Below are 25,222 nucleotides of genomic sequence, written 5' to 3'. Positions count from 1 at the left end.
TGCTCCCTTTTATCCTCCGCCGCCTCGGGCTGCTCCCGCGCAGGTCCGCTGCTTCTCCGGTCTCGGTGTAGGGGTAACACTGGGACAGGAGGGACACGGTCACATCTAGTGTCAGTATAGGGGTAACATGGACAGGAGGGGCACAGTCACATCTAGTGTAAGTATTTGGCTAACACTGGGACAGGAGGGGCACTGTCACATCTAGTGTAAGTATTTGGCTAACACTGGGACAGGAGGGGCACTGTCACATCTAGTGCCAGTGTAGGGGTAACACTGGGACAGGAGGGACATGGTCACATCTAGTGTCAGTGTAGGGGTAACACTGGGACAGGAGGGACACAGCCACATCCAATGTCAGTGTAGGGGTAAAGCTTGGACAGGAGGGATATGGTCACATCTAGTGTCAGTGTAGGGGTAACACTGGGACAGGAGGGACACAGCCACATCTAGTGTCAGTGTACGGGTAAAGCTTGGACAGGAGGGACATGGTCACATCTACTGTCAGTGTAGATGTAACTCTGGGACAAGATGGGCACGGTTTTATCTAGTGCAAGTGTAGGGGTAACACTGGGACAGGAGGGGCACGGTCAGAGCAAATGTAAATGTAGGGGTAGCACGGGGCAGGAGGGACATGGTCACATCTAGTGTCAGTGTAGATGTAACTCTGGGACAAGATGGGCACGGTTTTATCTAGTGCAAGAGTAGGGGTAACACTGGGACAGGAGGGGCACGGTCAGAGCAAATGTAAATGTAGGGGTAGCATGGGGCAGGAGGGACACGGTCACATCAAATGTAGGTATAGGGGTAGCACTTGGAAAGGAGCGGCACGGACACATCTAGTGTCAGTGTAGGGGTAACACTGGGATAGGAGGGGCACGCTCACATCTACTGTAAGTCTAGGAGTAACACTGAGACTGGAGGGTTACGGTCACATCCAGTGTAAGTGAAGGGCTATCATTGGGACAGGAGGGGCACGGTCACATCTAGTGTAATTGTAGCGGTAACACTGTGATAGGAGGGTCAAGGTCAAATCTAGTGTCAATGTAGGGGTAACACTCTGACAGGAGGGGCTCGGTGACAGCTTGTGTAAATGCAGGGGTAACACTGCGACAGGAGGGGCACGGTCACATATAGTGTAAGTGTGAGGGTATCACTGGGACAGGAGGGGCACGTTCAAATCTAATGTCAGTGTATTGATAACACTGGGACAGGAGTGACACTGTCACATCTAGTGTCAGTGTATGGGTAAAGCTAGGGCAGGAGGGGCATGGTCACATCTAGTGTAAGTGTAGTTAAAGCACTGACACAGGAGGGGCACGGACACATCTATTGTCTGTTTAGGGGAAGCGCTGGGACAGAAGGGGCACAGTCACACCTAGTTTCAGTGTAGGGGTAACACTGGGACAGGAGGGGCACGGTCACATACAGTGTAAGTGTAGGGGTTACACTGGGACAGGAGGGGCATGGTCACATCTAGTGTACGTGTAGGTATAGCACTGACACATGAGGGGCACGGACACATCTAGTGTCTGTTTAGGGGAAGCGCTGGGACAGAAGGGGCACAGTCACACCTAGTTTCAGTGTAGGGGTAACACTGGGACAGGAGGGGCAAGGTAACATACAGTGTAAGTGTAGGGGTTACACTGGGACAGGAGGGGCACGGTCACATACAGTGTAAGTGTAGGGGAAACACTGGGACAGGAGGGGCACGGTCACATACAGTGTAAGTGTAGGGGTTACACTGGGACAGGAGGGGCATGGTCACATACAGTGTAAGTGTAGGGGAAACACTGGGACAGGAGGGGCAGAGTCACATACAGTGTAAGTGTAGGGGTTACACTGGGACAGGAGGTGCACGGTCACATCTAGTGCCAGTGTATTGGTAACACTGGGACAGGAGTGAAACTGTCACATTTCGTGTCATTGTATGGTTAAAGCAGGGACAGGAGGGGCACAGTCACGTCTAGTTTCAGTGTAGGTGTAGCACTGGGGCAGGAGGGGCAAGATCTCATTTAGTGACAGTGTACGGATTAGACTGGGACAGGAGGGGCACAGTAGCATCTAGTGTAATAGTAGGGGTAAAACTGGGACATGAGAGACACGGTAATATCTAGTGTCTGTTAGATGTAGCACTGGGACAGTAGGGATGTGGTCACATCTAGTGTGAGTGTAGGGGTAACACTGGGACAGGAGGGGCAAGGTTATATATAATGTAAGTGTAGGGGTAGTGCTGGGACAGGAGGTGTACCGTCACATCTAGTTTCAGTGTAGGCGTATCACTGGGACAGGAGGGGCAAGGTCAAATCTATTGTCAGTGTAGGGGTAACACTGGGAGAGGAGGAGCACGGTCACATCTAATGTAAGTGTAGGGTTAACACTCGGACAGGAGGGGCTCTGTCATATTCCGTGCCTGTGTATGGGTAGAAATAAACAGGAGGTGCATGGTCACATCTAGTGTAGGTGTAGGGGTAGCACTGGGACAGGAGGGGCACGGTCACAACTAGTGTCAGTGTAGGGGTAGCACTGGGACAGGAGGGGCACGGTTACATCTAGTGTACGTGTAGGGATAACACTGGGACAGGAGGGGCACGGTCAAATCTAGTGTCAGTGTAGGGGTAGCACTGGGACAGGAGGGGCACGGTCACATCTAGTGGCAGTGTAGGGTTAGCGCTGGGACTGGAGGGCCTCGGTCACATATAGTGTAAATGTAGGGGCAGCACTGGGACAGGAGGGGCACGGTCACATCTACTGTCAGTGTAGGGATAACACTGGGACAGGAGGTGCACCGTTACATCTAGTTTCAGTTTAGGGGTAGCACTGGGATAAGAGGGGCAAGGTCACATCTATTGTCAGTGTAGGAGTACACGGGGTCAGGTGCGGCACGGTCACAGCTAGTGTAATTGTAGAGGTAACACTAGGACAGGACGGGCACTGTCATATTTAGTGTATGTGTAGGTGTATCACTAAACAGGGGGTGCATGGTCACAGCTATTGTACATGTAGTGTTAGCACTGGGACAGGAGGGGAACGGACACAACTAGTGTAAATGTAGGGGTAACTGTGGGACAGGAGAGCCATGGTCACACCTAGTATAGGCATAGAGGTAGCACTGGGGCAGGAGGGGCACGGGCACAACTAGTGTAAGTGTAGGGGTAGCACTGAGAAAGAACGGGCACGTTCACAACTAGTGTAAGTGTAGGGGTAGCACTGGGATAGGAGGGGCACGGTCACATCTATTGCAAGTGTAGTGGTATCACTGGGACAAGAGGGGTACGGTCACCTCTAGTATAAGAGTAGAGGTAGCACTGAGACAGGAGGGGCACGTTCACAACTAGTGTAAGTGTAGGGGTAACACTGTGACACGAGGGGCATGGTCACACCTTGTGTAAGTGTATGGGTAGCGCTGGGACAGGAGGGGCACGATCACATCTTTTTTAAGCGTAGGAGTAACAGTTGGACAGGAGTGGTACGGTCACATCTCATGTCAGTTTACAGGTAACACTGGGACAGGAGGGACACGGACACATCTAGTGTAAATATAGGTGCAGCACTGGGATAGGAGGGACGCGGTCACATATGATGTCAGTGTAGCGGTAACACTGGGACTGGAGGGACATGGTCATATCTATTGTAAATATAGGTGTATCACTGGGCAAGGAGTGACACGGTCACATCGGTTGTCAGTGTAGGGGTAACACAAGGACAGTACGGGCATATTTAGTGCATGTGTATGTGTATCACTAAACAGGGGTGCATGGTCACATCTATTGTACATGTAGGGTTAGCACTGGGACACGAGGGGCAAGTTCACAACTAGCGTAAGTGTAGGGGTAGCACTGAGAAAGAACGGGCACGTTCACAACTAGTGTAAGTGTAGGGGTAGCACTGGGATAGGAGGGGCACGGTCACATCTATTGCAAGTGTAGTGGTATCACTGGGACAGGAGGGGTACGTTCACAACTAGTGTAAGTGTAGGGGTAACACTGTGACACGAGGGGCACGGTCACACCTTGTGTAAGTGTATGGGTAGCGCTGGGACAGGAGGGGCACGATCACATCTTTTTTAAGCGTAGGAGTAACAGTTGGACAGGAGTGGTACGGTCACATCTCGTGTCAGTTTACAGGTAACACTGGGACAGGAGGGACATGGACACATCTAGTGTAAATATAGGTGCAGCACTGGGATAGGAGGGACGCGGTCACATATGATGTCAGTGCAGTGGTAACACTGGGACTGGAGGGACATGGTTATATCTATTGTAAATATAGGTGTATCACTGGGCAAGGAGTGACACGGTCACATCGGTTGTCAGTGTAGGGGTAACACAAGGACAGTACCGGCATATTTAGTGTATGTGTATGTGTATCACTAAACAGGGGTGCATGGTCACATCTATTGTACATGTAGGGTTAGCACTGGGACACGAGGGGCAAGTTCACAACTAGTGTAAGTGTAGGGGTAACACTGAGACAGGAGGGGCACGTTCACAACCAGTGTAAGGGTAGGGTTTACACTCTGACAATAGGGTCACGGTCACACCTAGTGTAAGTGTAGGGGTAGCGCTGGGACAGGAGGGGCACGGTCACAACTATTGTAATTGATGCGGTAACACTGGGAAAGGAGGGGCACAGTCACATCTATTGTCAGCGTAGTGGAAACACTGGGACAGGAGGGGTACGGTCACATCTCCTGTCACTGTAGGGGTAACAATAGGACAGGAGGGGCACGGACACATCAAGTGTAAATATAGGTGTATTACTGGGATAGGAGTGAAACGTTCACATCTGTTGTCAGTGTAGGGGTAACACTGGGACAGGAGGGACACGGTCATATCTATTGTAAATATAGGTGCAGCACTGGGATAGGTGGTACACGGTCACATCTGTTGTCAATTTATGGGTAACATTAGGACATGACGGGCCCTGTAATAATTAGTGTATGTGTATGTGTATCACTAAAGATGGGTGCATGGTCAAATCTATTGCACATGTAGGGTTAGCACTGGGACAGGAGGGACACGGTTACATCTAGTGTAAATATAGGGGTTGCACTGGGATAGGAGGGGCACGGTCAGATCCAGTGTCAGCATAGGGGTAACATTGGGACAGTATGAGCATACTCACTTCTACTGTAAATATAGGGGTTGCACTGGGATAGGAGGGGCACGGTCACATCCACTGACAGTGTAGTGGTAGCGCTGGGACTGGAGAGCATCTGTCACATATAGTGTAAATGTAAGGTTAGAACTGGAACAGGAGGGCCATGGTCACATCTAGTGTCCGTGTAGGTATAACACTGTGAAAGGAGGGGTACAGTCACATCTATTGTAAGTGTAGGGGTAGCACAGGGACAGGAGGGCTACGATCACATCTGGTGTAAATGTAGGGGTAGCACTGAGACAGGAGGGGCATGGTCACATCTAGTGTCAGTGTATGGGTAACACTGTGACAGGAGTTGCACGGTCACGTATAGTGTAAGTGTAGGGATAACACTGGGCAGGAGGGGCACGGTCACATCTAGTCTAAGTGTAGGGATTACACTGGGACTGGAGGGGCAAGGTCACATCTATTGTCAGTGTAGGGGTAACACTGTGACAGGAGGGGCTCGGTCACATCTCGTGTCAGTGTAGGGTTAACACTGGGACAGGAGAGGCACAGACATATTTCTTGTTTGAGCATGGGTAGCACTAAAAGGGAGGTGCATGGTCACATCTAGTGTAAGTGTAGGGGTAACACAGTAGCAGGAGATGCCTGGTCACATCTAGTGGCAGTATTGAGGTAACACTGGGACAGAAGGGGCAAGGTCACAACTAGTGTAAGTGTATGGGTAACACAGTAGCAGGAAGTGCCCGGTCACATCTAGTGGCAGTATTGGGGTAACACTGGGACAGGATGGGCACGGTCACATCCAGTGGCAGTCTTGGGGTAAAACTGGGACATGAGGGGCACGGTCATATCTAGTGTAAGTGTAGGGGTAGCGCTGGGACAGGGGGGCACCGTAACATCTAGTTTCAGTGTAGGGGTAGCACTGGGACAGGAGGGGCACGGTCACATCTAGTGGCAGTGTAGGGGTAACACTGGGACAGAAGGTGCATGGACATATCTGGTGTAAGTGTAGGGGTAGCGCTGGGACAGGAGGGGCATGGTCACAGCTAGTATATGTTTAGGGGTAACACTGGGACAGGAGGGGCACTGTCATATTTCGTGTCTGTGTATGGGTAGCAGTAAACAGGAGGTGCACGGTCACATCTAGTGTAAGTGCAGAGTTAACACTGGGACAGGAGGGCAACGGTCACAGCTAGTGTAACTGCAGGGATAACACTGGGACAGGATGGGCACAGTCACATCCAGTGTAAGTGTAGGGTTAGCACTGGGAGAGGAGGCGCACGGTCACATCAATGTATGTGTAGGTGTAACACTGGGACAGGAGGGGTATGGTCAAATCCAGTGTAAGTGTAGGGGTAGCACAGGGACAGGAGGGGCACAGTCACATCTAGTGTAAATGTAGAGTTAGCGCTGGGACAGGAGGGGCACCATCACATTTAGTTTCAGTGTAAGGGTAGCACTGGGACAGGAGGGGCAATGTCACATCTTTTGTCAATGTAGGGGTAACACTGGGAAAGGAGGGGCACGGTCATATTTAGTGCATATGTATGTGTAGCAATAATCTGGGGGTGCATGATTGCATCTATTGTACGTTTAGGGATAGCACTGGGACAGGAGGTGTACCGTCACATCAAGTTTCAGTTTAGGGATACCACTGGGACAGGAGAGGCACGATCACATCTAGTGCAAGTGTAGGGTTTACACTGGGACAGGAGAGGCAAGTTCACATCTACTGTCAGCGTAGGGGTAACACTGGACAGGAGGAGGACTGTCATATTTCTTATCTGTGTATGGGTAGCACTAAACAGGAGTTGCATGGCCACATCTAGTACACATGTAGGGGTAGCATTGATACAGGAGGGGCACGGTCACATCTAGTTTAAGTGTATGGGTAGCACTGAGACAGGAGGGGAACGGTCACATCTAGTGTAAGTGTAGATGTCACACTGGGACAGGAGGGGCACATTCACATCTAGTGTGAGTGTAGGGGTAACACTGGGACATGAGGGGCATGGATATATATAGTGTAAGTGTAGGGGTAGCGCTGGGACAGGAGGTGTACCATCACATCTAGTTTCAGTGTAGGTGTATCACTGGGACAGGAGGGCATGGTCACAGCTATTGTCAGTGTAGTGGTAACACCGGGAGAGGAGGAGCACGGTCACATCTAGTGTAAGTGTAGGGGTAACACTGGGACAGGAGGGGCACTGTCACATCTAGTGTCAGTGTAGGGGTAGCACTGGGACAGGAGGGGCACGGTCACATCTAGAGTCAGTGTAGGGGTAGCACTGGGATAATAGGGGCAAGGTCACATCTATTGTCAGTGTAGGAGTACACTGGGTCAGGTGCGGCACGGTCACAGCTATTGTAAGTTTAGAGGTAACACTAGGACAGGACGGGCACTGTCATATTTAGTGTATGTATATGTGTATCACTAAACCGGGGGTGTATGGTCACACCTATTGTACATGTAGGGTTAGCACTGAGACAGAAGGGGCACGTTCACAACTCGTGTAAGTGCAGCGGTAGAGCTGGGACAGGAGGGGCACGGTCACATCTATTGCAAGTGTAGTGGTAACACTGAGTCAAGAAGGGTATGGTCACATCCAGAATAAGAGTAGAGGTAGCACTGAGACAGGAGGGGCACATTCACAACTACTGTAAGTGTAGGGGTAACACTGTGACAGGAGGGGCACGGTCACACCTTGTGTAAGTGTAAGGGTAACAGATGGACAGGATGGGTAGGGTCACATCTCGTGTCAGTTTAGAGGCAACACTGCGAAAGGAGGGGCACGGACACATCTAGTGTAAATATAGGTGTAGCACTGGGATAGGAGGGACACGGTCACATCTGTTGTCAGTGTAGCGGTAACACTAGGACAGGAGGCACATGGTCACATCTAGTGTAAATATAGGTGTAGCACTGGGCTAGGAGTGACACGGTCACATCTGTTGTCAGTGTAGGGGTAACACTAGCACAGTATGGGCATATTTAGTGTATGTGTAAGTGTATCACTAAACAAGGGTGCATGGTCACATCTATTGTACATGTAGGGTTAGCACTGGGACAGGAGGGGCACGGACACAACTAGTGTAAATGTAGGGGTAACACTGGGACAGGAGGGGCACGGTCACACCTAGTATAAGGGTAGAGTTAGCACTGAGACTGGAGGGCCACGTTCACAACTTGTGTATGTGTAGGTGTAACACTGTGACAGGAGGGACACGGTTACATCTAGTATAAGGTCAGAGGTAGCACTGAGACTGGAGGGCCACGTTCACAACTTGTGTATGTGTAGGGGTAACACTGTGACAGGAGGGACACGGTTACATCTAGTGTAAATATAGGGGTTGCACTGGGATAGGAGGGGCACCATCACATCCAGTGACAGTGTAGCGGTAGCGCCGGGACTGGAGGGCCTCTGCCACATCTAGTGTAAATGTAGGGTTAGAACTGGGACAGGAGGGCCATGGTCACATCTAGTGTCGGTGTAGGGATAACACTGTGAAAGGAGGGGTATGGTCACATCTATTGTAAGTGTAGGGGTAGCACAGGGACAGGAGGGGTACGATCACATCTAGTGTAAATGTAGGGGTAGCACTGAGACAGGAGGGGCAAGGTCACATCTAGTGTCAGTGTATGGGTAACACTGGGACAGGAGGGGCATGGTCACATCTAGTGGCAGTGTAGGGTTAGCGCTGGGATAGGAGGGGCATGGTCACGTATAGTGTAAGTGTAGGGATAACACTGGGACAGGAGGGACATGGTCACGTATAGTGTAAATGTAGGGATAACACTGGGACAGGAGGGGCATGGTCACATCTAGTGTCAGTGTATGGGTAACACTGCGACAGGAGGGGCACGGTTACATCTAGTGTCAGTGTATGGGTAGCACTGGGACAGGAGGGGCACGGTCACAGGTAGTGTCAGTGTAGGATTAACACTGGGACAGGAGCAGCACAGACATATTTCTTGTCTGTGAATGGTTAGCACTAAAAGGGAGGTGCATGGTCACATCTGGTGTAAGTGGAGGGGTAACGCATTAGCAGGAGGTGCCCAGTCACATCTAGTGGCAGTATTGGGGTAACACTGGGACAGGAGGGGCAAAGTCACATCTAGTGTAAGTGTATGGGTAACACAGTAGTGGGAGGTGCCCGGTCACACCTAGTGGCAGTATTGGGGTAAAACTGGGACAGGATGGGCACGGTCACATCTAGTGGCATTATTGGGGTAATACTGGGACATGAGGGGCACGGTCATATCTAGTGTAAGTGTAGGGGTAACGCTGGGACAGGGGGGCACCGTCACATCTAGTTTCAGTGTAGGGGTAGCACTGGGACAGGAGGGGCAAGGTCACATCTATTGTCAGGGTAGGGGTAACACTGGAGCAGGAGGGGCACGGTCGCAGCTTGTGCAAGTGTAGAGGTAACACTGGGACTGGACGGGCACTGTCATATTTAGTGTATGTATATGTGTAGCACTAAACAGGGGGTGCATTATCCCACCTAGTGTACGTGTAGTGGTAGCACTGGGACAGGAGGGGCACAGTCACACTTAGTTTGAGTGTAGCGATAACAGTGCAACATGAAGGGCAAAGTCACATCTAGAGTAATTGTATTGGTTAAACAGGCACAGGAGGGGTACGGTCACATCTAGTGGCAGTGCTGGGGTAACAGTGCGACAGGAGGGGCAAGGACATATCTGGTGTATGTGTAGGGTTAGCGTTGGCACAGGAGGGGTACCGTCACATCTAGTTTCAGTGTAAGAGTAACACTGGGATAGATGGAGCACGGTCACAGCTAGTATAAGTTTAGGGGTAACACTGGGCAGGAGGGCCACTGTCATATTTTGTGTCTGTGTATGGGTAGGAGTAAACAGGAGGTGCACGGTCACATCTAGTGTAAGTGTAGGGTTAATGCTGGGACAGGAGGGGCACTGTCACACTTAGTTTCAGTGTAAGAGTAACACTGGGACGGGAGGGGCACGGTCACTGCTAGTGTAAGTTTAAGGTAACACTGGGACAGGACGGGCACTGCCATATTTAGTGTATGTGTATGTGTAGCACGAAAGAGGGGGTGCATGATCACATCTATTTTATTGAAGGGGTCGCACTGGGACAGGAGGGGTACGGTCACATCTACTGTAAGTTTAGTGGTACCACTGGGACAGGAGGGGCACCGTCACATCTAATGTGTGTGTAGGGGTAACACTGGGACATGAGGGGAAATGTCACATATAGTGTAAGTGTATGATAGCAAAATACTGCAGATGTTGGAAATCCGAAATAACAACAGAAAATGCTGGAAAAACTCAGCAGGTCAGGCAACATCCGTGGAGAGAAATTTGAGTTGACGTTTCGGGTTTGACCCTTCTTCAAAACTGGAGAGAAAAGGAACTAGATCGAAGGCAGGGCTGCGATCGGACAAAAGAATAAAAGAACCAAAAGAAGTAAAAGAGATTAGAAGCTAGACGAGATGGTAATATGCTGGGATTAGGTGTAAAGTGTACTGGCAGGGCAAAAGATAGCTGCCAGGTGTGAGAGAGAAACAAAAGGAAAGGGGGGGGGAGGAAAGGAGTGGAAAAATATAAGTAAAAATGAAATAGGGGCCGAGGTTATGATCTGAAATTGTTGAACTCGATATTGAGAGCGGAAGGCTGCAGAGTGCCTAATCGGAAGATGAGGTGCTGTTCCTCGAGTTTACGTTGAGCTTCCGTGGAACAGTACAAGAGGCCAAGGACGGTGAGGTCCGAGTGGGAATGGAGCGGTGAATTGAAATGACAGGCGACCGGAAGCTCGGGGTCACCCTTACGGACTGAATGGAGGTGTTCCGCAAAGCGGTCACCCAATCTGCGTTTGATCTCCCCAATGTAGAGGAGACCGCATCGTGAGCAGCGAATACAGTATACTAGATTGCGAGAAGTACAAGTAAATCGCTGTTTCACCTGGAAGGGGTGTTTGGGGAGGGGGTAGGTATAGGGGCAGGTGTTACATCTCCTCCGCTTGCACGGGAAGGTGCCAGGCGAAGGGGAAGGGCTGTTTGGGGTGAGAGAGGAGTGGACTAGGGTGTCTCGGAGAGAGCGGTCCCTGCGGAATGCTGAAAGGGGAGGGGAGGGGAAGATACGTTTGGTGGTGGGATCACTTTGGAGGTAGCGGAAATGGCGGAGGATGATCCGTTGAATGTGGATGTCAAGGATCGCAAGCTTCATCAACTCTTGGACACCAACGCCCCTCCGGAACCTTCTTCCCCTTCACTTTCCTCTGGCCCCCCTTCTCCCAATCTCACACCCTGCCGTGTGTTCACTATCCCCTCTGACCTTCCACTCTCTGACCCTGAACGATCAGTCATAGAGTCATAGAGTTTTACAGCACAGAAAGAGGCCCTTCGGCCCATCGTGTCTGCGCCGCCCATCCATCCCTGTCCAGTCTAATCCCATTTTCCAGCATTTGGTCCATAGCCTTGTATGCAATGGCATTTCAAGTGCTCATCCAAATGCTTCTTGAATGTTGTGAGGGTTCCTGCCTCCACCACCCTTTCAGGCATTGAGTTCCACATTCCAACCACCCTCTGGGTGAAAAAGTTCCTCCTCAAATCCCCTCTAAATCTCCTGCCCCTTACCCTGAATCTATGCCCCCTTGTTATTGACCCCCCCACTAAGGGGAAAAGTTCCTCTTTATCTACCCTATCTATGCCCCTCATTATTTTGTACACCTCAATCAGGTCCCCCCTCAGCCTTCTCTGCTCCAAGGAAAACAACTCCAGCCTGTCCAGCCTCTCTTCATAGCTGAGGCGCTCCATCCCAGGTAACATCCTGGTGAATCTTCTCTGCACCCTCTCCAAAGCAATCACATCCTTCCTATAGTGAGGCGACCAGAACTGCACACAGTACTCCAGCTGTGGCCTCACCAGCGTTTTGTACAGCTCCATCATAACCTCCCTGCTCTTATATTCTATGCCTCGGCTAATGAAGGCAAGTATCCCATATGCCTTTTTAACCACCTTATCTACCTGCTCCGCTGCCTTCAGGGATCTATGTACATGTACACCAAGGTCCCTCTGACGCTCTGTACTTCCTAGGGTCCTACCACTCATTGTGTATTCCCTTGCCTTATTTGTCCGTCCAAAATGCATCACCTCGCACTTTTCAGGGTTAAATTCCATTTGCCACTTTTCCGCCCATCTGACCAACCCGTTTATATCGTCCTGTAGCCGGAGGCTTTCCTCCTCGCAATTTACCACCCCACCAATTTTCGTGTCATCTGCGAACTTACTGATCATACCTTTTACATTTTCATACAAATCATTTATGTAGATCACAAACAATAAGGGACCCAGCACCGATCCCTGAGGTACCCCACTGGACACAGGCTTCCAGTCACAAAAGCAACCTTCGACCATCACCCTCTGCCTCCTGCCACTCAGCCAGTTTAGGATCCAACGCGCCAAGGCACCCTGGATCCCATGGGCTCTTACCTTCTTGACCAGTCTCCTATGCGGGACTTTGTCAAAAGCTTTACTGAAGTCCATGTACACCACATCCACAGCATTTCCCTCATCCACCCCACTAGTCACCCCCTCGAAAAATTCGATCAGATTTGTTAGACATGATTTACCCTTGACAAAGCCATGCTGACTATCCCCGATTAATCCTTGCCTCTCCAAGTGGAGATTAATTTTGTCCCTCAGAATTTTTTCCAATAATTTCCCCACCACAGATGTTAGACTCACTGGCCTGTAATTCCCTGGTTTATCCCTGCTACCCTTCTTGAATAATGGTACTACGTTAGCTGTTCTCCAGTCCTCTGGTACATCCCCTGTGGCCAGAGAGGTTCTGAAAATTAGTGTCAGAGCCCCTGCAATCTCCTCCCTTGCCTCCCACAGCAGCCTGGGATACATCTCGTCCGGGCCTGGGGATTTATCCACTTTTTGGCCCGCTAAAACCGCTAGTACCTCCTCCCTCTCGATGCTAATATGTTCAAGTATGTCACAGTCCCCTTGCCCGATTTCTATGTCTGCATCGTCTTTCTCCATAGTGAACACAGATGCAAAAAATTCATTTAAAACCCCGCCTACATCCTCTGGCTCTACACACAGATTGCCACTTTGGTCCCTAATGGGCCCTACCCTTTCCCTGGTTATCCTCTTGCCCTTAATATACTTATAAAACATCTTAGGATTTTCCTTTATTTTGCTCGCCAGTGTTATTTCATGGCCCCTCCTCGCCCTCCTAATTTCTTTTTTAAGTATGCCCCTGCACTTTTTATACTCCTCTAGGGCTTCTTCTGTCTTTAGTCTTTTGTAACTGCCAAAAGCCCCCCTCTTATTTCTAATGCATTTTTGTATATCCCTTGTCATCCAAGGTTCCCTTTGCTTGTTGGTCCCACCCTTGACCTTTACAGGAACATGTTGGCGTTGTGCTCTCTCTATTTCCCTTCTGAAAGTCTCCCACTGTTTTGATGTGGATTTTCCTATAAGCAGCTGCTCCCAGTCCACTTTGGCCAGATCCTGCCTTATCATATTAAAATCGGCCTTCCCCCAATTTAGAACCCTTATTTCCGGGCCGTCTTTGTCTTTTTCCATGACCACCTTAAATCTCACCGAATTATGGTCACTGTCGCCAAAATGCTCTCCTGCTGACACTTCCACCACTTGCCCGGCTACATTCCCCAGAATTAGATCCAGTACCGCCCCCTCTCTTGTAGGACTTTCTACATGTTGGCTCAAAAAGCTCTCCTGGATGCACTTTAAGAATTCTGCACCCTCTAAGCCTTTCACACTCTGACTGTCCCAATTTATATTGGGGAAGTTGAAATCCCCCACTATTATTACCCTATTATTTTCGCACTTCTCGGAGATTTGCCTACATATCTGTTCCTCTATCTCCCCCTGACTGTTTAGGGGCCTATAGTACACTCCCAGCAAAGTGCTTGCCCCCTTTTTGTTTTTAAGTTCTACCCATATGGCCTCATTAGAGGAACCCGCTAATATATCATCCCTCCTTACAGCAGTAATTGACTCCTTAATTAATATTGCAACACCCCCTCCCCTTTTACACCCCCCTCTGTCTCGCCTGAAGATTCTATACCCCGGAATATTGAGCTGCCAGTCCTGACCCTCCCTCAACCATGTCTCCGTGATAGCAACAATATCGTACTCCCATGTGTTCAACAACAACTTCAGTTCATCCACCTTATTTGCAAGACTCCTTGCATTAAAATAAATGCCTTCCAGCCCTGCCATATTCTCTTTTGCCTTCACATATTTGCTCTGCCTTCCCAGCTGACTTGTTTTTCCCTCTGTATTTGGCCGTAAATCACCCCCTACTATAGCTCCACTCTGTACCCCAACCCCCTGCCAAGTTAGTTTAAACCCTCCCCAGCAGTGCTAGCAAACCTCCCCGCAAGGATATTGGTTCCCCCCTGGTTCAGGTGTAAACCGTCCGACTTGTACAAGTCCCACCTTTCCCAGAAGCAGACCCAGTGATCCAGGAAACTAAAGCCCTCCCCCTTGCACCATCCCTTTAGCCACGCATTCATCTGTTCTATCTTCCTATTCCTATACTTACTAGCACGTGGCACCGGGAGTAATCCAGAGATTACAACCTTTGAGGTCCTGCTCCTTAATCCTTCACCTAGCTCCCTAAATTCTTGCTGCAGGACCTCATCCCTCTTTTTACCTATGTCGTTGGTACCAATGTGGACCACGACCACTGGCTGTTCTCCCTCCCCCTCCAGCATGCCCTGCAGCCGCTCAGTGACATCCTTGACCCTGGCACCAGGGAGGCAACAAACCATCCTGGATTCACGTCTACGGCCACAGAAACGCCTATCTGTTCCCCTTACTATAGAATCCCCTACCACTATTGCTCTCCCACTCTTTTTCCCCCCTTCCTGGGCAGCAGGAGCACCCCCAGTGCCAGGAAGTTGGCCGCTGCTGCCTTCCCCTGGTGAGTCATCCCCCTCAACAGTATCCAAAGCGGTATACTTGTTTGAAAGGGGGATGTCCGCAGGGGTTCCCTGCACTACCTGCCTGCCTTTGTTGCTCCACCTGATGGTCACCCCCTGTGCTGCCCTACCCTGAGGCGTGCACAACTCGCTAAACGTGTTATCCACGAGCCTTTCAGCATCGCGCATGCTCCAAAATTCATCCACCCGCAGCTCGAGCGCCGCAATGCGGTCTACAAGTAGCTGCAGCTGGATGCATTTCCCGCACACATGGTCATCAGGGACACTGGCAGCATCCCTGACTTCCCACATAGAGCAGGAGGAGCAGAGCACGGGTCTGAACTCTCCTGCCATGACTTACCCCTTTAATTTCTTTAAAAATTTATTCAATACCCCAGTTACAGGTATGCTCTAGGGCGCTTTATTTACCAACTATACCCACTACACCACAGAAATTTAACACCACAGAATTCAAACTTGTATTGAAAAAAGAGAAATACTCACCAACCAATCACCTACCTGCTCCCTGGTGACGTCACACACTGATTACTTTTTACCTCTCTCCCCGCTGCTGAGTTGGTGGGCCTCGCCTCTCTCCGGTTTTTATACCGGGCTCCGACTCACTGCTCCCGACTGGTCTCGGGCCTCGCTGGTCGCCGGGTTTTCTCCCGAGCTCCTCCTCGCTGCTCCCGCTGGTCCCGACTGGTCTCGGGCCTCGCCTCTCTCCGGTTTTTATACCGGGCTCCGACTCACTGCTCCCGACTGGTCTCGGGCCTCGCTGGTCGCCGGGTTTTCTCCCGAGCTCCTCCTCGCTGCTCCCGCTGGTCCCGACTGGTCTCGGGCCTCGCCTCTCTCCGGTATTTATACCGGGCTCCGACTCACTGCTCCCGACTGGTCTCGGGCCTCGCTGGTCGCCGGGTTTTCTCCCGAGCTCCTCCTCGCTGCTCCCGCTGGTCCCGACTGGTCTCGGGCCTCGCCTCTCTCCGGTTTTTATACCGGGCTCCGAATCACTGCTCCCGACTGGTCTCGGGCCTCGCTGGTCGCCGGGTTTTCTCCCGAGCTCCTCCTCGCTGCTCCCGCTGGTCCCGACTGGTCTCGGGCCTCGCCTGTCTCCGGTTTTTATACCGGGCTCAGCAAAGGCCTGAGCTTCATCCCCTTACGCCCCCACCTCAATGAATTTCGAGCTCGGCACGATGCTGAGCTCTTTTTCCGCCGCCTTCGTCTCCATGCCCACTTCTTTGGCCAGGAGTCTTCCCCCCGCACAACTGACCCTTTCTCCCGCTTGCAGAATTCCCATTCTACCTGGACCCCTCCCCCTGGCCTCTTACCCTCTCTAGATCTTTTCATCGCTAACTGCCGACGTGACATCGGCCGTCTCCATTTCTCTGCTCCCCTCACTCACTCCAACCTACCTCCCTCTGAACTTGCAGCACTCCATTCTCTTAGATCCAACCCTGACATTGTCATTAAACCCGCTGACAAGGGTGGTGCTGTTGTTGTTTGGCGTACTGACCTCTACCTAGAGGAAGCTGAACGCCAACTCTCCGACACCTCCTCCTACCTCCACCTGGACCATGACCCCACTACCGAACATCAAACCACCGTTTCCAAGACTGTCACTGACCTCATCTCCTCTGGAGATCTTCCCCCCGCTGCCACCAACCTCATAGTTCCCCAACCCCGCACAGCCCACTTCTACCTCCTTCCCAAGATCCACAAACAGGACTGCCCTGGTAGACCCATCGTTTCAGCCTGTTCTTGCCCTACGGAACTTATCTCTTCCTATCTTGACTCTATCTTTTCTCCCCTTGTCCAGTCTCTTCCCACCTACATCCGCGACTCTTCGGACGCCCTCCGCCACTTTAACAGTTTCTAGTTTCCTGGCCCCAACCGCTTCCTTTTCACCATGGACGTACAATCCCTCTACACCTCCATCCCCCACCCGGATGGCCTGAGGGCACTCCGCTTCTTCCTTGAACAGAGGCCCGACCAGTCCCCATCCACCACGACCCTCCTCCGCCTGGCTGAACTTGTTCTCACATTGAACAACTTCTCCTTTAACTCCACTCATTTCCTCCAAATCAAAGGTGTTGCCATGGGTACCCGCATGGGTCCTAGCTATGCCTGCCTTTTCGTGGGCTATGTGGAACAATCTTTGTTCCAGTCCTACTCGGGTCCCCTCCCTCACCTCTTTTTCCGATACATTGATGACTGTATCGGTGCCGTTTCCTGCTCTCGCCCCGAACTTGACAATTTCGTTCACTTTGCCTCCAATTTCCACCCTTCCCTCACCTTCACATGGTCCATCTCTGACTCTTCCCTTCCCTTCCTCGACTTCTCCGTCTCCATCTCTGGGGATAGGTTATCGACCAATATTTACTACAAGCCCACTGACTCCCACAGCTACCTGGACTACACTTCCTCCCACCCCGCTTCCTGTAAGGACTCTATTCCATTCTTCCAGTTTCTCTGCCTCCGCCGTATCTGCTCCGACGATGCCACCTTCCACACCAGTGCTTCAGACATGTCTTCCTTTTTCTGCAACCGAGGATTCCCCTCTACCGTGGTTGACACTGCCCTCGACCGTGTCAGTTCTATCTCCCGCACCTCTGCCCTCACCCCTGCCCCTCCCTCCCGGAACTACGATAGGGTTCCCCTTGTCCTCACCTTTCACCCCACCAGCCTCCACATTCAACGGATCATCCTCCGGCATTTCCGCTACCTCCAAAGTGATCCCACCACCAAACATATCTTCCCCTCCCCTCCCCTTTCAGCATTCCGCAGGGACTGCTCTCTCCGAGACACCCTAGTCCACTCCTCTCTCACCCCAAACAGCCCTTCCCCTTCGCCTGGCACCTTCCCGTGCAAGCGGAGGAGATGTAACACCTGCCCCTATACCTCCCCCCTCCCCATTGTCCAGGGCCCCAAACACCCCTTCCAGGTGAAACAGCGATTTACTTGTGCTTCTCGCAATCTAGTATACTGTATTCGCTGCTCACGATGCGGTCTCCTCTACATTGGGGAGACCAAACGCAGATTGGGTGACCGCATTGCGGAACACCTCCGTTCAGTCCGTAAGGGTGACCCCGAGCTTCCGGTCGCCTGTCATTTCAATTCACCGCTCCATTCCCACTCGGACCTCACCGTCCTTGGCCTCTTGTACTGTTCCATGGAAGCTCAACGTAAACTCGAGGAACAGCACCTCATCTTACGATTAGGCACTCTGCAGCCTTCCGGTCTCAATATCGAGTTCAACAATTTCAGATCATAACCTCGGCCCCTATTTCATTTTTACTTATATTTTTCCACTCCTTTCCTCCCCCCCCCTTTCCTTTTGTTTCTCTCTCACACCTGGCAGCTATCTTTTGCCCTGCCAGTACACTTTACACCTAATCCCAGCATATTACCATCTCGTCTAGCTTCTAATCTCTTTTACTTCTTTTGGTTCTTTTATTCTTTTGTCCGATCGCAGCCCTGCCTTCGATCTAGTTCCTTTTCTCTACAGTTTTGAAGAAGGGTCAAACCCGAAACATCAACTAAAATTTCGCTCCACGGATGTTGCCTGACCTGCTGAGTTTTTCCAGCATTTTCTGTTGTTATTTAGTGTAAGTGTATGTTTAGCAAAGGGACAGGGGGGCACGATCACATCTAGTGGCAGTATAGGTGTACCACTGGGACAGGAGGGGCACGGTCACATCTAGTGTAAGTTTAGTGGTACCACTGGGACAGGAGGGGCACGGTCACATCTAGTGTAAGTTTAGTGGTACCACTGGGACAGGAGGGGTACAGTCACATCTAATTTCTTTGTAGGGGTAACACTGGGACAGGAGGGGCACAGTCACATCTAGTGTAAGTTTAGTGGTACCACTGGGACAGGAGGGGCACAGTCACATCTAATTTCTTTGTAGGGGTAACACTGGGACAGGAGGGGCACGGTCACATCTAGTGTACGTTTAGGGGTACCACTGGGACAGGAGGGGCACAGTCACATCTAATTTATTTGTAGGGGTAACACTGGGACAGGTGGGGCACAGTCACATCTAATGTGTGTGTAGGGGTAACACTGGGGCATGAGGGGAAATGTCACATATAGTGTAAGTGTATGTTTAGCAAAGGGACAGGGGGCACGATCACATCTAGTGGCAGTGTAGGTGTAACACTGGGTCAGGAGGGGCACGGTCACAGCTAGTGTAAGTGTAGAGGTAACACTAGGACAGACAGGCACTGTCATATTTAGTGTATGTGTATGTGAAGTACTAAACTGGGGGTGCATGGTCACAGCTATTGTACATGTAGGGTTAGCACTGGGACAGGAGGGGCACGGACACAACTAGTGTAAATGTAGGGGTAACACTGGGAGAGGAGGGGCACAGTCGCATCTAATGTGTGTGTAGCGGTAACCTTGGGACATGAGGGGAAAGGTCACATATAGTGTAAGTGTATGGGTAGCAAAGGGACAGGGGGGCACGGTCACATCTAATGGCTGTGTAGGTGTAACACTGGGACAGGAGCGGCACGATCATATCTAGTGTAAGTGTCGGGGTTACACTGGGACAGGAGGAACACGGTCACATCTAGTGTCAGTGTAGGGTTAACATTGGGACAGGATGGCCTCAGTCACATCTAGTGCACATGTAGGGGTGTCACTTGGATAGGAGGGGCACGGTCACATTCCGTGTCAGTGTAGTGGTAAAACTGGGACAGGAGGGCTCAGTCAGACCTAGTGTAAATGTAGGGGTGTCACTGGGATAGGAGGGACACGGTCACATCTAGTTCAGTGTAGGGGTAACAATAGGACAGGAGGAGCACGGTCACATCTAGTGTCTGTATAAGGTTAGCACTGGGACAGGAGGGGTACTGTCACATCTAGTGTCAGTGCAGGGTTAACACGGGGATGGAGGGCAAGGTCACATTTAGTGTAAATGTAGGGGTAACACTGGGAGAGGAGGGGCACAGTCGCATCTAATGTGTGTGTAGCGGTAACCCTGGGACATGAGGGGAAAGGTCACATATAGTGTAAGTGTATGGGTAGCAAAGGGACAGGGGGGCACGGTCACATCTAATGGCTGTGTAGGTGTAACACTGGGACAGGAGCGGCACGATCATATCTAGTGTAAGTGTCGGGGTTACACTGGGACAGGAGGAACACGGTCACATCTAGTGTCAGTGTAGGGTTAACATTGGGACAGGATGGCCTCAGTCACATCTAGTGCACATGTAGGGGTGTCACTTGGATAGGAGGGGCACGGTCACATTCCGTGTCAGTGTAGTGGTAAAACTGGGACAGGAGGGCTCAGTCAGACCTAGTGTAAATGTAGGGGTGTCACTTGGATAGGAGGGACACGGTCACATCTAGTTCAGTGTAGGGGTAACAATAGGACAGGAGGAGCACGGTCACATCTAGTGTCTGTATAAGGTTAGCACTGGGACAGGAGGGGTACTGTCACATCTAGTGTCAGTGCAGGGTTAACACGGGGATGGAGGGCAAGGTCACATTTAGTGTAAATGTAGGGGTAACACTGGGACAGGAGGTCCTCGGTCACCTCTAGTACACGTGTAGGGGTAGGGCAGCACTCCGACAGGAGGTACACGGTCACATCTAGTGTAATAATAGTGCTATAACTTGGACAGGAGGGACACGGTCACATCTAGTGTCAGTGTAGTGGTAGCACTGCGACAGGAGGGACACGGTCACATCTTGTGTCAGTGTAGGGTTAACACTGGGACAGGAGGGGCATGGTCACATCTAGTGTAAATGTAGGGGTAGCACTGGGATAAGAGGGCCTCGGTCACATCTAGTGTCAGTGTATGGGTAGCACTGGGACTGGAGGGCCTCAGTCACATCTGGTGTCAGTGTATGGGTAACAATGGGACTGGACAGCCTCGGTCACATCTAGTGTAAATGTAGGGGTAGCACTGGGATAGGACAGGTACGGTCACATCTAGTGCCAGTGTAGGGTTAACAATGTGACAGGAGGGGCACGATCACATCTAGTGCCAGTATAAGGTTATCAATGGGACAGGAGGGGTACGGTCACATCTAGTGTAAGTGCAGGGGTAGCACAGGGACAAGAGGGGAATGGTCATATCTTGTGTTAGTGTAGGGGTAACACTGAGACAGGAGGGGCACTGTCACATCTAGTGTAAATGTAGAGGTACCAGTGTACCAGAGGAGCTCACGCACATCTAGTGTATGAGAAGTATTCCACTAGTACCGGAGAAGCACTGTCAATACTGGTGTTCGTGTAGTGCTACCACTATTACCATAGCAGCACGTTCAAATCCAGTGTAGGCATGGTACTAGTACCTGACGAGCTCGGACCCATCTAGCACAAGTATATGGTGCCAGTATTACAGGAGGGGAAATGACCCTCTTATCTAAATGTAGTGTACCACTAGTACGGGAGGACCACCGTCACCTCTTATACTGCCAGACTGGGTTCATCACCAGTATTGCAGGATTTGTTTTACTGCTTGTTCTGTAGAAGTTGGTGCACTAGGAGTGAATCAAGGGCAGGGTCATGACAATTATTGCCTGGGGTGCTACCTTCACCAGACCTGTCGGATTAGGGAACTGGGAGATTGCCCTTCCTACACGGAAGCAATGTTTTAATTCTGTGTTTTGTAAAACTATCCAACAACAATTTCACATATTTCTCTTAATCTGACGTATCAGATAAAAAAACAATTTACCTGAGTCTATTTGTTTAATGAATGTAACTAATGCTGTTTATGATTTAACCTGATTGACTCTCTGGAGGATTGACGTGTGGATAAATATAGGTTCCCTTCCATTGCCTCAGCCGTGCGCCAGTCAGATTCCTTTCGCTCCGACAGAATTCATCCATTCTCACAGAGAATGGGGCGACCAACTATTCTGCTGATCAAAGAGATTTACTACCCGATTCTCACGGCCGTTAGTGTCCCCGGTGAGTGATGGTAACCTGTTTGTTGTTAATCGGGGTTAACTGTATCCCTGTACATACAGCATGTTTAATAAGGTAAGGAGTTTTCGAGATGGCAGCATTACACAATCGGTAGTGACGAGAAACAAATCCTGAACCACGTGCCCATGCTTAACGCATTCCCCTTAATCCGATAAATTTACTCATGTTACAATGTTTTTTGAAGCTCCAGCACAAGGATTTCAGAGGATTTCCAGACCGTCTTGTCACTCCGTGCAGAGTGAGCTCTGCAGCAGTTCATTAAAATGTGTGTGTGGGTTTCCCAGGTAATGGCGCCAAAACTAATCCTGTTCTCACACTGCTCCATGTTGATAATCCCACTGACTGGAGTAAAAAGCTCTCAACAGGTGTCTCCATATCTATTTCATCAGACGCTGGAACATTATTTCTCTCCTTTCTCTTTCTTACAGCGAACTTGGTGACAATGGCGATTCTCTCCCGAGGAAATTGCGGCCTTTCCAAGTGTATCTCTGTCTACATGGTAGCCATGGCAACAGCAGATCTACTGGTCTTGATCATCAATGTAATAGTGTATCATATTTTCGATTATCGCTTTCCACTTTCATTCCTGTACCATACTCCCGTGTGTAAGTTCATTATATACATGACTGCTGTCAACCTAGATTTGTCTGTTTGGTTTACCGTATCTTTCACATTTGACCGATGTGTAGTTATCTGCTGCCAGAGGTTTAAAGCAAAGTATTGCACCGAGAGAACTGCGGTTGCGGTTATAACAGCTTTCACGGTGCTGATCTTTTTAAGGGGCATCCCCATTTTGTTTGCCTTTGAACCACAGCAAATAATTAACAAGGTGCAGTGGGGCTGCTGGAACAGTGTGGCTTTTGTGTCCTCTCCTCCAGGTGTAGCCTACATCTGGTTTCACAGCGCCTGGGGCGTTTGGCTTCCTTTTTCTTTAATTGCCTTGTTTAATTATTTGACAGTCAGACGTATTTTCGTGGCCAGCAGAGCCCGCAGGGGACTCCGGGGTCACAGGAATGAAAATCACAGCGATCCAGAGATGAAGAACCGAAGGAAATCCATCATTTTACTGTTCACTATATCGGGCAGTTTTATATTGTTGTGGATGACAACTGCCGTCAGTTTTGTAACTACCAGACTGACAAACACCACTTATTACCGAGGTGACCGCACAGACCCTGGATATATCGCCACTGAAACTGGAACAATGTTGAAGTTTTTGAGCTGCTTTCAAAACCCGATTATTTATGTCGCAACCCAGAGGAAATTCAGAGAAGAGCTGAAGAAGGTGGTGAAATCCCCATGGACACTCATTCTGAGATTAGATAGAAAATGAGGATTAAAGGAATCAATCAAACTAAAGCTTCCTCGTACCTAAATTTCCATTTCAACTCATTTTTCACCGTAGAACGTCCTGCTTTCTGATAATGTGAAAAATGGGAGAGAGCTTGTGTGAAAATTGTATCCATTTTGCTGCATGCGTTTGATGTCTCCAATGCTTAATTTTTCATGCTTCTTTCATTGAGTAAACATATCCTATTGCTGCAAATGTAGCACATTTCAAGTGCCAGGGTCAATGATAACAATGATGATCTTCAGCAGTGGACATGTGGGAAACAGAGGAATCCACCTTACAGTCCAGGTACTGGGATCGGGCGTGCCACTTTAAAATCATTAATAAAGTTTAATTCGGTGCCGAAACAATCAATGGTCTTGCGATCACCGATATTGTTAATTTCCTGGAAGTTCGGTGTGAATATTGTAGGCGTGGGTCTCTCTATCGGCACAATATCTCATTGACAAATAGAGCGGGCTCTTTCACGTGCTCAGATTTCGAATGCAGGAAAGGATCGAAACTCGACGCATCGATGTCACCTTTCACCACTTTTGTCCCAGATACTGACTTATAATCTCGATTGTGCGCTGACTGATGTCTCTCAATCAGCACAAAGATGGAGTCTGCTCGTGTTTTGTGCTGTCGATAAAATTATCCTGAGTAATATTATTGATATTCTGTCGCAATTAGTCTCCCAAACAAAAGGGTAAAAGGTAGTAAAATGAATGATTTTTTATAAATTTTGTTCATTATTACAATTGTTGCAAGTGATCTGTTAAGGGTGGGATATGTGTTGGTGTAGGGGTTACGGGGATCGGGTGGGATATGTGTCGGTGCAGGCTCGATGGGCCGAAATGGCCTCTATCTGCACTGTGGGGTTTCTGTGATTTCTGTGATTCTGTGAAAAACACTGGCATAAATTCAGATACATTAAAAATAATATTCAGTATTCTGTGTTTGGCTGAACATTTGCAGACGTTCAGAAAGTATCTTTGGTAATTATCGTTTTATTACGCATTGTTCCAAATAATAATTGAAAAATACCAGCAACTTTGAATCAGTTACAAATTGTTCATCTGCGATCTCGCCTGATTGTGCGAGAAACGTCAAGGGTTGGGAGCAGAATCTCAATGGGAAGGAGCTGAAGGGTGTGGATGAAGAGCGAGCGATAGGAATCCAAATACCCAATTCCTAGAAAGTTCATGAGCAATCCAACTTGAATTACTGTATTATAGACAGGAACATTGATCACAAGAATAAACAAGTGATGATGAATCTTTGCACAATGCTGGTAAAGCCACTATTAGAACAACAGGTACAGCTTCGGTCCCTCATTATGGAAAGGCCATTAAATCCACTGAGAGCGGGCAGTGTAGATACACCTGGATGGTGCCATGGATCAGAGCTATACTGATGATGAGTGTCAAGATTTTGGCCTATTTACACTGGAGCAGCGAAAGCTAAGAGTATATTTATTAGAGGTGCTACAAATTATCAACAGTTTCGTCAGAGTGAAGAGGGAGAGATTATTCCATCTAGCAAGGGAACTAGCAATAAAGGACAATCGCCTTAACATGGTCACAAAGGGAATGAGCAGAGAGGTTACCAGAAATGTCTTTATGCAAACGGTTGCTGGAGCATGGCATGTCTTGCCTCCGATAATAGATAAGGGAAAGTTAGGTGAATATTTGTAAAAAGAGAAAATTATGTTTTGTGGAGGGAGGAGGACAGTGCGGATAGTTTTTGATTGCTCTCTCAAAGTACCCAGTACAACTAGAATGGGTCAAATTACATACTCACGCCCCGTACATTTCTATGGTTTTATAGTGTTAACTATGCTGGTATAATTTTCATTGTTTTTGCCCCATTTAGCATATATTGAACAAAAGGTT

General features: G+C 49.7%; 1 protein-coding gene across 1 annotated transcript; it reads left to right on the top strand.

Moving 5' to 3' along the window:
- Window positions 1-21,890: 21,890 nt before the first annotated feature.
- Window positions 21,891-24,106, top strand: LOC147092780 (putative G protein-coupled receptor 139). The gene is made up of 2 exons (XM_085975759.1): window positions 21,891-21,979; window positions 22,426-24,106. Exons 1-2 carry the CDS (start codon window positions 21,910-21,912, stop codon window positions 23,328-23,330), a joined length of 975 nt encoding a protein of 324 aa, XP_085831885.1. The 5' UTR covers window positions 21,891-21,909; the 3' UTR covers window positions 23,331-24,106.
- Window positions 24,107-25,222: the final 1,116 nt, after the last annotated feature.

This window comes from Somniosus microcephalus, unplaced genomic scaffold (genome assembly GCF_052327205.1).
Source record: "Somniosus microcephalus isolate GS21.2 unplaced genomic scaffold, FLI_Smic_1.0 unresolved_chr2, whole genome shotgun sequence".
Classification (NCBI taxonomy): Eukaryota; Metazoa; Chordata; class Chondrichthyes; order Squaliformes; family Somniosidae; genus Somniosus; species Somniosus microcephalus.
Note: the sequence above shows the minus strand (reverse complement) of the source record. Positions and strands in the feature narration are given on the sequence as shown.